A 17,124-nucleotide genomic window follows, 5' to 3' on the forward strand; every position below is an offset into this window, starting at 1 on the left:
CCTCATCTGGAAAATACGTCTGCCTTCCAAATACAGCAGGCTCAGGAAATCAAAATAGAAACGGGAAACAAAGGAAATTAGAGACAAATTTATTTTCAGAGTGTGTCCTTGTCCTGTGAAGAGCAAAAGAATGCTGCATCTGTTTGAGGTCATTACCTAGACGTTACAGGTAACAACCCTCAATTCAAACATGTCCAAGCATGTACAGTTAGCCTGTTGTCAAATCTGGAGATGAGAGACCTAATACAAGCAGACAAGTATCATGTAAAAGTGAATGACTTTCCACTCCTTATTAAGTCTTCATTTGGTTTTAGATGTCTTAGGCTGCCAGGGAAATTGTCTATCCTGTACCTTCAAGACTTAGAAGTACTGGGGCCCAAACAATCAATTTTTGGTTTAGAATTTAAAGAGGTAAGAATTCCAGACAGTTGGTATGGAACGGATGAATAAATATGTTTCCATACACCACCTGTTTCTCCTATTCCCCTACCTGGTGCACCACACACTCACACACACACACACACACACACACATTCATTAATTCCACTGTATCTAACTAATAAAAAGTGTTAAGTGGAGCTGAAAATATATATATTCTTAGGAAATGAGAAGTTTCCTAAATGCACAAAGGTAAATTTAGCAATCAAGGTGCATGGGGCACTTGGATTAAAATGGTCTTGTTAGGTTCTTTGAGGACTTTGACATTTTTATAATTTGTGCTGGCTGAACATCAGCTGTGCTGCTGGCTGGGGGGGGGACCCTAGCCAATGAAATAGTATAACTTTGTCTTTAAGCCTAGGACTGGGAACTATGTCAGTCTATAGCACATGTATGTAAAGAAATATTTGTATTTAATTATAATTGTTTAAGAGTATGCAGAAGTAAAGTGGCTAATGTGCTTCCTAAGATGAGATACCTAATATAAGTTAAACAGGTCCTAAGTATAATTTTCCGATGTCTGTGCCAACACATTTGCCATTCTGAAATCATGTGTAATTTTCATACTGTTTTCCAGAGTGGCTATATATGCAACAGATGAATCACTAAATTCTACCCATGAAACCAATAATACACTCTATCTTAACTAAATTGAATTTAAATAAAAAAATTTTTTAAATGAAAAAAAGTCATATGTAATTTTCAAGTAAATAATGTCTCTAGATTTACTACTGATCTTACTATGTTGGTCATTAAATCCACACTTCTCTTGTGACCATCAGTGTCTGTTGGAGCCTGTATGTTACTAGTGTGCAGAATGCAGCTGCAATGCACACCAGGAAAGAGACAGAACATCAGGGCAAAGGGCAGATGACACTTTCCTGAGGTCAAATCACTGTGTTGCAGACCCACCACGTGCCCCTACAGCTTTTTCCAGTGTCCAAACCAAAATGTGTTCCTTTCCTGGCAGTTCTAAAGCCTGAGGGATCCAAATAGATCAGATAAAACATAATAAAGAAAAATGAATATATGCATTCATGCCTTTATTCATCTCACAGTCTGGAGAACCTGTGATATGTCAGGCACTGTGGTATACAAGAGACACAAAAACAAAAGAAAAAGCTGGGAGAGCGTGGCTAGGACACAGTGAAGGTGTGCCAGATGGAGCAGCCAACGAGAATAAAGGTAAAGGGGATAGGACGATTTGTGAGCAGGGTCGCGATCATTCACGAAGACAGGAAAATGGGGTATAAGGAGCAAAAAATGAGAAAAGACAATAAAAACCGAGTTCAGCAATTTGATTTTTACACTGAAAGTTTAGAGCGTACAGAATATCCCTCAGTCAATAGCAGAGAATACCTATGCTGAAACGACTTGATAGAAACTGTTTTTTGTAATGACTGGCATTCAGTTCCTGCCAAATGCTTTCTGAGATAATATTTTAAAAATTGTCATGGGAATGTAGGCAATATTGAGAAAGATCTTCATGTGATTCTTATTCATCATACCCACTTCCTAAGAAGAGAAAAAATGGTATAATGAATGTATTAATCATTCATTTGTCAAATTTCATCTCTATATTAAGCCAGGTCACCAAGAAGCTTTTTAGCATCATCATGCATTTTAATTCCTCCTGTAGATAGCATGATACCCTGGCCTTTCTCCAAGGCTAATGTAGGAAATAATTATACAGGGGAACATCTTGGAATTGTTCAAACTATTAAAAATAAGTATATTGTCTATTATATTGTCCAAAATGATTTATATGTTTTCACACATATTCCTGTTTGTTCTCCAGGTTCTTCCATAGCTGTAAAAGCTACATAACCCAGTGTTTACCTCCTTATTGTGGATGATGAAAGCCCAGAGCTAAGTTTTGATTAATACAGACATTAAAGTTTTTTTCCATATTAGTTGTATGATTTGAAGCAAATTACTTAAACTCTGAGCTTCCGTTCTCTCTGCAAAATGGGAATAATAATGACAATATTAATAGAAGTAAGAATAAATAATAGCGCCTGTTATACTTCCTAAAGATACTTTGCTTTCTGATATATATCAGATATACTCTGATGGTGTCTACAAAGGAGAATAAACCTAACTCTGAAGAACATTGTTCAGTTGGAGATAAAAATGGTATCAGATATGAAATAATAAATGGGAACTTTACTTAAAAAAAAAAGAAAAACTCTGGTTATATTGTGTAATATGTGGGTATATGTGACTGTTTAAATAAAATGTAAACTGTTCAGAAATCCATATCCCAAGGTAAGCACGTCAAATATTATCGATGAAACTACACCAAAAAGTTTGCCCATCAGGATGAAGGATGTTAGAAATCTGTATAGTGAAATGACAGGTGTTTAAAGTTCACTGTTGCCTGGAAAGTTGGTAAGGACATCACTGCCCTTTCCTAAACAAGTACTAGAATACAAAAAGCCCAACAGCTCAATACTTTCAAAAATGTGTTTTAGATCTCAACTTCCATGTAGCACTATGTCATTCCCGTTTCGTGGAGTATTTTGTTGCCTGACCCAGCTCAAATATTGGCTGGTCCTTCCTTTGCTGCAAATGCCTAGAATGTAAAAGAAAAGGAATTTTCATTCACAGTTTTTCCTAAAGTTTCTCAGGACAGAGAGAAAGGACCCCCTTGAACTTACAAAAAAAGGACATATAATGTTTGTGTCTGCTTGCCAATCAATCCTTGTAAAAGAATTCGGTGTAAGATTTGCTATTGTTGCAATAAACCACCCAGTAGCCTGGAGATCTAGAACTCCACTTGCCTTAGATTAGTAGGCTAAAGATATTTACAAAGCAACTAGACGGTTGATGGTGAAGTCATATCTAGCTTTCTGGCAGATTTATAGAAGCTAAAAAGCAATATATGATAAGAAAATGTTCTAAAAACTACATTTAGGCAAAATAAAATTAAATAAATTGGGACAAAACAAAATTAAGCAAGGAGCTAACTATGTAGCAATAAATAGATTAAAATGTATTGCAAGTAGTTGTTCTTAAGTGTGTATCTTCTGATTTAGCAATTCTACTTCTAGTACTTTTGTATGAGAAAATCATATGATAATATATAAAAATTGAAATCCAGGAATGATCACTGTTACATTGTTCACAACAGTGAAAACTGGTAATGCCCTGTTACTTTCAACAGATTGTTATTTAGTAAACTATAGTACATCTATACAATGTAATAATTTCCATCATTACAATGATAATATAAAACTGTATTATTGACATAGAAAGATGTCCATAATATATCTTAGATGAAAAAATAGATTACAAAAACAGTGAAACAGCATCATTGTATTTTTCTTAAAATATATACGTACAGAAAAAGTCTTGAATGATGTACACTAAAATATTGGAAAAGAATATATCCGGAAGGTGTAATTAAGGATATCTTTAGTATTCTTTTTATAATTTTGCATGTTTTACTAATAATATAATCAATATATATACTCAGAAAACAAAATAAAGGAAAACTTCATATTTCCATCTCAAATCATAGTACTAGAAAATAAACTTATGAATTCAGGCTGATGAAACCACTTGGGTAACTCTCACTCACAAACTCAGGTTTGCAGATGAGTTGTGCTGCTTAATGTCTCAAGGAACTTCCAGCCCTTTGTACTCATTCAATTCTTGATTTTGATAGTGTTGCAATGATCTGCACTAGAGAAATTAAGAAATTCTTTCCATTTTTGAAGATATCAGTTGGTCTTCTTAATTTAACTTACTTTTACCATCTTACTATTCAGACTTCAAAGGCATTTACTGTTCATGTTATCCGCCCACCTTTGTTTCTTGTTTCTTGTTAGGTGATTCTACTATGCTTATTGTCAAACTGTTTCAGATTCTCTTAAAATAAGTAACCAACAACAGATGAAGACACCATAGTGTATATGACAAACTGTAAAGGTTATCCTCAAAAGTAAATAAATAAATAAAAATAAACATTATCCTCTTCAACTTACTTAAATCTTTGAGTAATTTTCCAGTATCCTTTGCATAGAGACAAATATGCTCTGCTATGTATTCAACATATCCCATCAGCTATCTACTTATTTTTATGCTGATCTGCAGGCTCTCAAATGAGTTCAAGACACAAACATTTCTATTAATGGTTTAGCTTCCTCTTTGTACTTCCTCTAAGATATCACTTAACTGTGTTTATGGTAATAATAAAAAGTGCTGAGTAATCCCCAGTGAAACAATTGATTTTTGATGGATTACCAGTGGATGCTGAAACCATTATATGAAAATTTTGGTGGTTAACAGAATAATTGTAAGGTTTCAGAATTTACCCTACAGGTTACTTGTTGATTACAAATGGGAAAAGTTACCTTTACTGTGGGAAAATCTGGTGGAAACCACCTTAACCGAGAAATCAAATTTAACTTCATTAACAGCAGGAGAAGCTGATATTATGTGCCTTCTGAAGTAATATGAAGTACAAACTATTGCCTATAGACTATTCTTGTCAAGACTGTTTCACTTAAATCTAACCAAGCCTTTCTTTTTATTTCTTTTTTTTACTTTTTTTTTTATTATTATGTTCAGCTAGCCAGCATATAGTACATCATAAGTTGTTGATGTAGTGTTCAGTGATTCATTAGCTGCATATAACACCCAGTGCTCATCCCAACACGTGCCGTCCTTAATATCCATCACCCATTACCCCATCCCCCACTCCCCTCCCTTCTGTAACCCTCAGTTTGTTTCCCGGAGTCCAGAGCCTCTCATGGTTTTTCTTCCTCTCTGATTTCTTCCCATTCAGTTTTCCCTTCCTTCCCCTGTGGTCCTCTGTGCTATCCCTTATGTTCCACATATGAGTGAAACCATATGATCATTATCTTTCCCTGCTTGACTTATTTCACTTACCATATAGATATAAGTCTCATTTCATGGGAAATACAGAGGACAGAGTAATATAATAGGTTACTTAACATCAGGAAGAAACAACATGAGAAATCCAGATTGTAGGCCATTCTACGAAACAATTGCCCTTGTCTCTTCAAAGAGTCACTATAACGGGGAAAAAAAGTTGGAGAATGTTCTACACATAACAAACAAAATGCGATATCGGAAGATTTGTTGGATCTTGGTTTGAAAAAAAATAGCTATAATAGACATTTTAGGGACAATTGAGAATATTTGAATGTGAATTAAATATTGAATGATACTGCAGAATCACTACATTTTTAAGTGTGATGATGATATTATGGGTATAAAGGAAAATATGCTTATTCTTAGAAGATGAACACTGATTTAGTTGTGGGGAAGACATGGTCCTCTCAAAAACAGAGAGAAGAGGGCAAGAGAGAGCAAGCAAATATGGCAAAATATTAATACTTGTTGAATTTAGATGGTAAACATGGGAGCACTCATTTTACTATTATTTCAACTTTCCATTTGAAATTTTTCATAATAAAATGGGGAATAAGGGAAGGTTAAAACCAAAAAAAAAAGGATAAGCCCTTTATATGAATACTTGGCATTCTGAATGCATTTGCAAACCCATATCATAAAGTTAGGATACTTAGAATTCTCCTTTCATGGTTCTTTTCTTCTAAAACTGCTTCAGAGAAAACACTTTGAGTACTCTTGTAAGACTGGCCCTGTCTTGAGGGATTTATGGATTTTTTTCTGTCTGTTTATAACCTCCTGTAAAGCTTCTGGAACCTTTTGGATTAATCATCAATAAACATTTACTAAGGACTTCCCAGAGATCAAGGCACTCTACTAGTCACAGTGGGCTTAATAGTGTTCAGAGTAGACTCAGTCACTGTCTCAGGTGTCAGCAAAATGTTTCTGTTCTTTATCTAGTAATGAGATTATTTTAAGTGATGTCAACTGGGAAATTCAATCTAACAAATGACTGAATATGTCCCAGGTAGAAGACTCAGTGCTCTCTGCCAAGGGTGTGGATGAGATTGCTTAAATTTGGGTCATGGAGGTTGAGAGAGTCACGTGGGAATATTTACTAAGTGTGGAATTCAAAAATCTGCTTGGATCACTCTATCCTTTGGCTACAGATAAATTAGGCTCAACGTTTACTCCCTGATTTGTGGAAAGTCCAGTGGCCTCCCCAGGGTTGTTGTAAATTTTTGGGTGCCATAGATTCTCATGGCCTTCTCAGACTCTGCTCAGCTCATGGTGAATTAATTCAGTTCTTGTTCTATTCATATCACCTCAATCACACTCCTTGATTTGCATATGAAAACAACAATTTTATATATTTGTTAGAATTTTCTGATAGATCATGTGGTCAGTAATGTTGTCAGGTGGACTGGAGAGACCCTTGGCCCTGAGGCCTCCATCCAGCCCATCCCCAGGATGTCACCAAATGTTCTTAGTCCCCTTGCAAGAAAGAATTCAAAGACAGACCAGACACAACAATTGAGTGGCACAAGTAGGAAAGTTTATTAAAGTGAGAGTATACTCGTGAGGTGTAAGAGTGAGCGAGCTCAAGGGAGAGCTGTGTGCCCTCGGGTTTGGGTCTCTATCTTTTACTGATAGTTGTTAACTAGGGGGCGTAATATTTATTACTTGGGGAGGGGATTTCTTTGAGAGCAGGGTTTCATGCCTTTTCTTCTTTACTTGGTCAGGGTCTCTGGCCTTCTCTGTCTTGGGCCTGTCTGGTTTGATCAGGCTTCTGGTGGCTTTGCTTTTGGAGTGCTGCTAGGACAGGTCTCCAACTTTCCCAATAGCTAGCCATGACTCTCCCTTTGCTGGACTCCAGGCATCCTGTTAAAGCCAAGTAGCTGCCTACTCTAACGGTAACGTTAATATATGCAGGAAGGGGTCATATGTAGTCAAGAAGTTAAAATCTTCCCAGGTCATAAAAAATTCGAGATTCTATCCTATTTCCTTATTTTCAGGTTGAGCCTCTCTGGGAAAATGTCTTTCTAAACTTTAACATCTAAATTGCCAATGACCTTTTAGGAAACTCCATTCATTTAGTCTCTCCTTCAGGACCCATCCCCCTTTTCCCAACAGTACAAGTCCCAAGTCTAAGAAATTCAGTGTGAATTAATGCCTGGATCACCTGCCAGTCAATTTTTAGAGGGTTTTTGCCCTTTGAATCGAGCAAAATTTTGACTTTTTTGGGAGACCCTAGAGTGTTCCCCTAGGGTTCCTGGGCCCAGTTCCAAAATGGGAGAGAGGGTTCTCCCACATACAACACCAGAGGCATCAGATTCCACAGGTTAAGGGTCCAGTCCTATAAGACTGCCTTCCCCACTCTCCACTTCAGACACCAGTGGCAAGCCCCAGGCTGTTTCCTGTGCTTCTGACAGACTGGCTGTAAATCAGAGGTTCCCAGGACTCCTCCTCAGGTTTGATTATTGCTAGAGGAAGTCACAGAACTCAGAGAAACATTTATATACTAGATCACCAGTTTTTATAGAAGGATATAACTCAGGAACAGACAGATGGAAGAATGCAAGGACAAGGTTATCATTGTAAGGGCACAGAGCTTCCATGCTCTCTCTAGCACAGCAGTCCCCCTGTATCTCCACACGCTCACCAACCCAGAAGCTCTCCAAACCCAGCCCTTTCAGGTTTTTATGGAGGTTTCATTACATAGGCATGATTGATTAACTCATGCCTCCAGCCTCCAGCCCCTCTCCCCCTCATCAAAGGTCAGGCGGTGGGACTGAAAGTTCCAACCCTTTAATCACATGGTTGGTTCTCCTGGCAACCAGTCCCCTACCCTAAGGTTACCTAAGAGCTCTACAAAAGTCACATCATTAGCATAATAGGAGATACCTTTATTAAATGAATGAATATATCAAAAAGAAAGAAAGAAGAAACCTTTATTGCTCTCATCACAGGAAATTACACGTGTCTTAGGAGCTGTGAGCCAGGAGCCCTGGACGAAGACCAAATACATATGAGAAATATATTTTGGCCCTCTGAATGACAAAATATGTATTTCTTATAAATCACAAAATTGTAGGCATCAAAGAGATGGAGGATGCAGGAAGAGGGCTTGGTACTCCCCGCTCAGCAAAGTAGTCTTTAGTGAGCAAGATCTCCCAGTCTAGTCCCCCTGAAACTCCTCCCTTCAGTTGAAGAGCTGAGGACATTCTTAATTACTGTTCTGACTGTGAGATCGAATTCACATACTTCCCAAAGATAAGCAATAACTTTTTGGAGGCAGATTGTCAAATCCCAAGAGAGAAAACCTTTCCCTGCCTGCCTTTTTAATTAGCAAGGTCATCTTCCTTACAATGAAGTGAATCTATCTTGTTATCACACAAAACAGTGATATTTTAAATCTCTGCCCCATCACACCCCTGAAACGCACACGTGTACACACACACCTTTTATTTGAGCCTTTTTAAGAATTGGAAACAGACCTGGGTGACTTTCTTGGTTCTTCCTATACCTGAACAAAGCTTTGAAGCCAGTACTAATAAGGTCTTAGATAATAAGTTCTTAGGCAAGGCCTTCCTCCTCCTCAGTTTTGATCTTGAAGGTGAAGGAAGAAGACAAATTATATTTTATTGTAACCATGAGACCAAGAAGGAATGGTTGCGGTTAAAAGATAGAAATTGGAGAGTGACAGACGAAGCAGTCAATAGACTAAGAAGAGAATCAAAAAGACTGTTTTAGAAAAAAGCCAGTCTGCAAAGCAATAAGGGGTGAATAGAACATGAGGAATTGGTGAGGTAAAATCCAATAGCGCTTTTTTTTTTCAAGATTTTATTTATTTATTTGAGAGAGCCCATGAATGGGGGGAGGAGAGGGAAGGGGGAGAAGGAGAAGCAGACCTGTCCCCACTCCCCACCGCTGAGCAGGGAACCCCAAGGGCGTCTGAATCGCAGGACCCTGAGATCATGACCTGAGCCAAAGTCAGACACTTAACTGACTGAACCACCCACGTGCCCCAAAACAAATAGCACTTTTACAAAATCTAAGGGTAAAGCTGAAAAAAATGGGAAAGCAACATGGCCCCTATGTCCAGTTCTCAATTCAATACTTTCATGTACATAAAGCAATTTGCTTAGTCAAAAGATTAAACAAATCATTTGGGGAAATCTTTAAATCATATCTGCATTTAAGGCTTTAAGGATAAAAAAAAGTCTATATTCCTTTGTGAACCTGAACGAGATGTGCTGTCCCCTTCTCGTCCTTGTACTAAGAGGCTGAGAGACCGGCCCTATGGTGGGAGCCCCACATGACATTACATAAAGAGACTGAGGCGTGTGAAGTAGTAAGAGACATCTGATTATCCTGATATTTCTACACGGCCCCAAAGGAGCCTGTCGCTTCTAAGTAAATGACTTGATGCTGCATTGCACGGGCCCCAGCAATTCTGCGGAAGCACTCTTAGGCCACCAGGGGAGCGAACACTGGATCAATTTATCATACGCAGTGAAATGCTACCTGACCAGTCCTGATATAGCTGGGTGCCCAGATGAAAGCAAAAGCCAGGGTCTGTCTGATCCTGCCTTCCCAGATATCAAGCAAATTCTCCCAAGGGTAGCCAAGACAGATCCAGGGCTGTGCCCTTCTGTGGTTTCCCTGGAGTTCGCTGGCACCCTCCCTGCAAGAGCCTGCTATTTATTCTTTCTTTTTAGAAGCAATTGTAGCTACTTCTGATACAAAAAAAGGCAATTTAACGTTCTGCCAAAGTTCTGAGATTATTAAAACCATTTCCTTAATGTCTTTATTATAATAGCTATCATTCTGATCATCCCACATGTAACATTATTGTTTCTTAAGATTTCTAATGCATCTTAATCAGACATTTCATTTCCTAAGTTAACCATTTTTGAGGCACTTTCATACAGATTCTATTTCTCAGAACCTTTATTTTAAATCATTTATTAAATAAATGTCTGAAAATACTGAGTGAATGAGGTAAAACTTTTATTATTATTTTTTTGACAAATGAAATTGTGAGCAGTTCACTAAAACATGCAGTAAGGTTGTTTTCTATTACATCCTCCTGGTAAGCAGATGACATGAAGGTGTAACGTGTTTCAAGGTAAACAGTGTTAAATGTGCTTGGAGAAGGATGGTCGTTGCCTAGACAATACGTGGTTTAAAGCAAATATTTTTCTAACTCTCAGAGGATTTTAATGATGTCTATTAATAACCCAATTATATTTCATTATTCACTCCAGTTCTAGGTACATGGGCTTGAAGTTCTAACAGTGTTGACTTTAAAAAGCGTACTCTGTCCCTTCCAGATCTTGTCTGGAACAGAATGGGATTCAAAATACAGCCTATAGGTTATCAGGAAATACAAGAGCCAGTGCTTCAATCATCACTGTGGTCAGTGGATGGTTTCGATTCATGTAGAATAAAAATTAACCTTTATCTATTGCTAAGTATGTAGCAAAAGAATTACAGAACACGAACTATCTTGACTAAGTAATTCTTAATTATTTTAAAGCAGTAGCTTCTGAAAAAGCCATTTCTAAGATTCAGACCTAGATCAAAACTGGTGAAATAAAGAAATAAACTACTATTAGTGTAACACTGAAAATTAAAATTCAATAAAGTGAAAAATGACTATTATTTACAGACCATTGTTTTTAAATTTTAAAATTCTACCCTTCCGTTTTCTCACCAAGCATAGCTTAGTTTCTATTCGAATAGGTTTAAAGCTATATACACACGTAGAGGGCTTTGATCTTTGTTCAATCTCGAAATAATTCTAAAAATTGCAAGACTGGGGCAGTCTTCAGTTACTGAATATTTGCAACTGACAGGATGTAGCAGATGTCTGTAAGCTACAAAAACATTTCTGATGTATTGGTGGGATGTTCACATTAATATTCAGAACAGGAAAACAAAGGCACATAGCAATGCATATTATATTATATTTTATTATATTATATTATATTAATTATATTATCAACGTTTGTTACCTCTTCTTTTTATAGAGTGGAGGAAAGTACCAAGTCAGATAAATACTGAAGCCTGTCTTCATGAACCTGTTTTAATATGTCTTGGTTTTATCAGATTTGGTCATCAAATTGTGAGGTCACAAAACCAGATAAAATCCAGGGAGAATTTTGCACTTTTTTGGGGTCTACAAAGCAACATTGTTCTGACAGTGAAAATTACCCAAATATAATGTTTTAGGAAAAGCACACCTCATACAGACCATCTGATTAAGAGGAAGCTGAGGAGGGGATTCTACTATAGAGGCAGAGGAGAAATACTGTTTCCTTGACATTTTTCATTAGGTTCAGGGGAAATGACTCAGTTTACTATGAATAAACTAGTTCTCTTCCATTTGAAAATATGTCTGGTCCAGGCAGGTCTGTATAGCAGCTTTGCATGATACTTTAGGGCAGGGAGTTGGGCTCCTGTTTTAGGCTGAGCTCTTTAGGCTCCTTAACTATCTCTAGAGCGAGATACTACCAAAGAGGGGCAATCATTTGTAATTGCAATAGCACCGAACAGCCATTTGGCCCTGGCTCAGACTTAACCACTAGCATCACTTACCGTGATCTATCCCTGCAATTATCTTACTGTGCAGCTCCATGCCTGAGGATTAAATTGGATACACATTATTGTGTTTTAAGTCACTGCTTTTCAACTCTTGGTGAGAGGGTATTTACTTGCAAACTTATTGAGGGCAAACAAACCCTGAGAAGAAAATAGTAGGAGTTATCACCTGAAGATACTCTTCACTCTCTGGTCCAAAGAAAAAACTAGTTAAATTATACTGGAAAAGGCAGGATCAATTGTACACTCATTCATTCATTCCACAAATGTCTACCTGTGTTAGCTCTCAGCCAAGTTCCAGATCCTGTGTGGTAAAGAAAATCCAGTCTCTGCCTCATGAAGGTTAGAGGTTAGTCATAACATTCTGTGAACGATGTGAAGAACATTATACTCAATGTTTGAAGATCCCCTTGCTCCCCCTTATGAAAGTACTCTTCAGCCCTGCACTGCCCCCAGGGCTATGTTATCCTTTGAGTTTATCTTACTTAAAAAGTGTGTGTGTGTGTGTGTGTGTGTGTGTGTGTGTGTGTGTGTAACTTGTCAACAGTGGAACCAGTTTTCCCCTTTTCAAGCTGAGGGTTCATGGGGGAAATGTGATTGTTGGCTGTTCTTTTGTTCCCTCTCAGAATAGGGTGCATTTGTATTCTCATCTGAAAAGTGGAGAAAGATCTCAAGGTTGAAGTTCTAATCTTTTTTCTTCATCATTTATTTACTCAGTACCAGGAAAATTACTACAAATTGGTTATAAATTTATTCTTACTCTTAATGTAATATCATTTTACTCATAGCAACTCAATAAATGTCTGGTCATTGTATTCATGTAAAGCTTACCATTTTGTGCCCAGCAATTATTAGTTAGTAGGAGGCGAGAGGATGAGTAACATATAGTCCCTGCCCTCCGAGTGCTTCAAATGATGAAAATTTTATCATTGACACTAGAGAAGAGTCAAGGCTTTAACTAGAAAAAGTAAAGAAAAAACTACAGTAATTTATGTTTCATTCCATTTTCTTTAAAGAAGTGTTTCAGAAACTGTTCCAAAGTTGATTATACATTAATTTATTCCATGAGAAAAGGAGCTAATGATGAAATCAACTTAGGTTATATTATAGGTACGCAAAGGATATGTAACAAAGTTAAATGGGTAGTTTACAGCAGGGCTGAGTACATTGGCTGTTCAAAGGGGTGCTAATATGCTAGGTTTCCCGAACTAATTTAACTATAGAATCTTGTTTTCTAGAATAACTATTAACTTCAGTCTCACAGAACACATGTTTTCCATTAAACACAGGAAAACACTGCTATAAATTATATTTCTTTGAATACTATTTCCTGGGATATGCTTTTATGTAATCTAAAAGAAAATGAAATATACCAGCAAGCAAAGCAAAAAAATTTATAAATAAATATGAACGACACAGTTTCCTAAGGCTGTTTAAACATTACACTTTAACATAAAGAATGAAAGCATCATTTTGTAGTTAAGAGGATTGGTTTATGAATGTAGGTTTTAATCTCAACTATACCTCACTTATAGCCATATGACCTTGGGAAAGCAATATCAATTCTGAACCTGTTTCATCAATTCTATAGGAGTACTATCTATTTTGGCAAACTTGGTGGGTCACTGGAAATATCAAATGAGGTCATGGATATGAAACAATTTTAAAAACTCTTACATGGAAGGACTATTATTATGCTTCACCAGAAATACTGTGTGTCAGTTAATGCCCTGGGATAACAGAAGACTGTAAAGATGCATAACGAATCAGTACAGACATGTTAATTTTGACATTTCTCTGGGTAAAAAATATACATACTTCTGAATTATTTCAGCTGTTTTACACGTGGGGAAACTTAAATATTGAAAAGTAAATCATTCCTTCTTGTCTTCTTGAGCAAAAAGGGGCAATACCAGCTCCTGATTTCTAGAAAGATAATAACAGGCTTTATTTGTACATTATGGTGTCCAAACTATTTAGGGTTTCTTGTTAAGTAAATTCAAGTTACTAGAAAAAAAATGTTGGTTGTCAAAAGTCATGCAAATTATTTTTAATAAGGTTGCTTTTTATCTTCTCGAGGTTTAACTCTAGGTTGCCCTTTAAAATAAATGATATCATTGTTTTTAAGTTATAATTTATTCTATTCTTACTACTCTTACTACTTCTTACTACTCTTGGATTAAAATTTATTTCATTTTGCATATAATTCTAAGTGTTTTTATAAGATAAAGAGTGTATTACTTCAATTATCAATTTTTATTTCCTACTTTTTGGCTGTTCACAAAAAGACAAAAAGGGAGAGCGGGGTGCTAAAGGGAAAAAAATTAAATCATCTAGTTAATTAATTCCAGGAGGTAAATTTGAAACATTTTTGTTCATTTGTTTGAATTCAATTCTCCAGTTGTTTCATAATCATGCTCAGGATTATATAGGCCAAATATACTTTCAATGCCTAGTTTCAAATTCTTGTGAAGAAAAACTAGATTCTGTATTTTACTAACATTATCATATATTACTTAGTCAATATCTACCTGCTAGATGCTTTTTTCTAATTAATAGACTTCACTTTTAGAACAGTTTTAGGTTCACAATAAAATTCAACCGAAAGTATGGAAGCTTCCCACTAACCCCTGTCTCCACACATGTACACCTTCCCCCACTATCAACATCCTGCACCAGAGGGGTGGGGCATTTGCTACAATTGAGGAGCATTCATTGACACATCACTGTTTCCCTAAATCCATAGTTTACATTAAGGGTCACTCCTGGTGGTGTGCATTCTATGGATTTGGACAAATGTATGATGACTTGTATCCGCCACTGTAGTATCATACACAATAGTTTCACTGCCCCCAAAGTACATTGTGCTCTGCCTCCCTAATCCCTGGCAACCGCTGTTTTTACTGTGTCCATAATTTTGCCTTTTTCAGACAGTCACATAGTTGGAATTATAGGAAGCTTTTCTTTTTTTCCCTTCTAGATTCTTCGGCTGGTCTAATAATTAAATTGACATAAAATCAATTAGCAGGAGAAAAAAAATGAATGTTGTATGTATGGGAACCTCAAAGATATGAGGCTCCAAGAAGTGGCCAAGGCAGGCAGCTTTTATATCTTTTAGGCAAAGAAACAATAAGTTTGTGAAGACTTCACAAGACAAACAAGTTTGGGCTTAGGGTGGTAAATTAGTGAGGAAGAAACAAGGTTTGTTTATACAGCCTTCTTGGCCTTGAATTCCCCATCTCTGGCAATAAGGTTGCCTGCTACTCTCCTGGTAAAGGGAGGATACCTTCACACGGGAGATTTATGTTCTACTTCCAGGAGGACCAAGTACAGTCAGAGTGCCTTTCTTCCACCAGCTATTTCCTAAGTAACTTTCATTTAAAATAATTAATCTGTCAAAGTGGCTCCCCTTCAGAATCATAAAGATATGTAGCTTTTTCAGATTGGCTTCTTTCACTTAGTAATATGCATTTTAGTTTCTTCCAGGTCTTTTCATGGCTTGAAAGCTCATTTCTTTTTAGCATTGCATAATATTCCATTATCTGGATATATCCCAGTTTATTTATCCATTGACCTCTGAAGGACATCTTGATTGTTTCCAAGTTTCAGCAGTTATGATTAATGCTGCTATAAATACCTGTGTGCAGGTATTTTTGTGGACATAAGTTTTCAGTTGATTTTGGTAAATATCAAGGAGCATAATTAATGGATTGTATGAGAAGAGTAGCTTAGTTTTGTAAGAAACGGGCAAACTGTGCTCCAAAGTGGCTTACCATTTTGCATCAGCAGTTGAATGATATGGATCCACATCACGGGGAGCATGTGGTGTTGTCAGTGTTTTAGATTTTCGCTATTTTAGAGTGTAATGGTATCTCGATATTGTTGTGATTCTCAAATCCCTGATCTTTTCATATGCTCACTTGTCACCTATACATTTTCGTTAATGAGGTAGCTGTTCAGGACTTTTGCCCTTTTTTTAATTGTGTTGTTCCTTTTCTAATTGTTGGGTTTTGAGTGTTCCTTTTTATGTTTTGGATAACAGTCCTTTATCAGATATGCCTTCTGTAAATATTTTCGCCTAGTCTGTGGCTTGTCTTCTCCTTCTATTGACCAGATAATTTTCTTCTGTAGAAATACTAGCTATAGCTAGAAGGTGATTTGTCATGTATTATTTATTTTATCCAACTTCAAAGAGATTTGATTTTGGACAAACAAGATTTTTATAAGACTTTAAACATCAAATTGATCCATGGTTTTTTGCCAGATTAATTTATATGCTAAATTGACTATTTCTAACATATTTTCCAAGTTTATTTTAGACACGTTCATAGACTAGAGTTAGCTTTAATAAATATTTTGTAAGGTACCCATCATTTCTTTCACACAGAACTTAAGCATTAAATAAATTAATCTTTACACTTAAAGTTTCCTATTTTACATAGGTAGTGGTAAAATGTATACTATATCTGGAGGTATTGCAAGTATTTTATATGTATTATTTCATTCAACCTTCAAAATCCTATGAGACAGGAACTATTATTATTATCCCCATTTTATGGATGAGGAAACAAGGCAAAGAGAAAGTAACTTTCTGAAGGTCATATAACTTGTGTGTGGTTGGAAACAGTATTCAAACCCAAGCAACATAGTCCAGCAACCTGGACTTATCTATTACATTTCATTACTGTAGTCACGTTCCTCCTCTTCGGAACATTAAAATTCATGATTGCTCCTGGTTAGTAGTATACCTTCAGTTTTCTATCTTGTAGATTATTCTTTTTTAATTATTTTTTTTAGATTGAATTTTGAGGAAAGAACAGAGGAGGAAGCTATCACCCCAATTAGGTTATTTTTTTCCGTAAGTGTTCATAAATTGTATAGCCAAAAGTTCAGTGATTTTTTATAACTCAGTGATTGGGAAAAAAATTATATTAGCTAATGACTTAATTCTTGAGAACGATGTTAAGAACTTCTTTTTAATTTCTACATTAAAGTATTATCATTTATTATTTCTAAAATAATTAACCAGCCAAATAGTACCATTTGAGTAAAGGCAAAATGTTAAAATACATATGTTAAATGTTGTTTAATGGCTTCTTAGCTCATTTTATAATTGTTGCTACACTTCACTTAACATTTTTCTGGTTTTTCTTTGGTAATTAAGTACTTCAGGCTTTTCCGTGCCATTTAAGTAATAGT

General features: G+C 36.3%; 1 protein-coding gene across 1 annotated transcript in view; it reads left to right on the top strand.

The window, feature by feature from the left end:
- Positions 1–1,469: 1,469 nt before the first annotated feature.
- NLGN1 (neuroligin 1) overlaps positions 1,470–17,124 on the top strand; it is a 126,185-nt gene continuing 110,530 nt past the window's right edge. The window contains exon 1 of the mRNA XM_057306800.1: positions 1,470–1,623. Within this exon, the coding sequence (XP_057162783.1) occupies positions 1,476–1,623 (148 nt within the window). The 5' untranslated portion in view covers positions 1,470–1,475. The remainder of the gene's footprint in view (positions 1,624–17,124) is intronic.

The sequence above is a fragment of the Ursus arctos genome, unplaced genomic scaffold, assembly GCF_023065955.2.
Source record: "Ursus arctos isolate Adak ecotype North America unplaced genomic scaffold, UrsArc2.0 scaffold_4, whole genome shotgun sequence".
NCBI lineage: Eukaryota > Metazoa > Chordata > Mammalia > Carnivora > Ursidae > Ursus > Ursus arctos.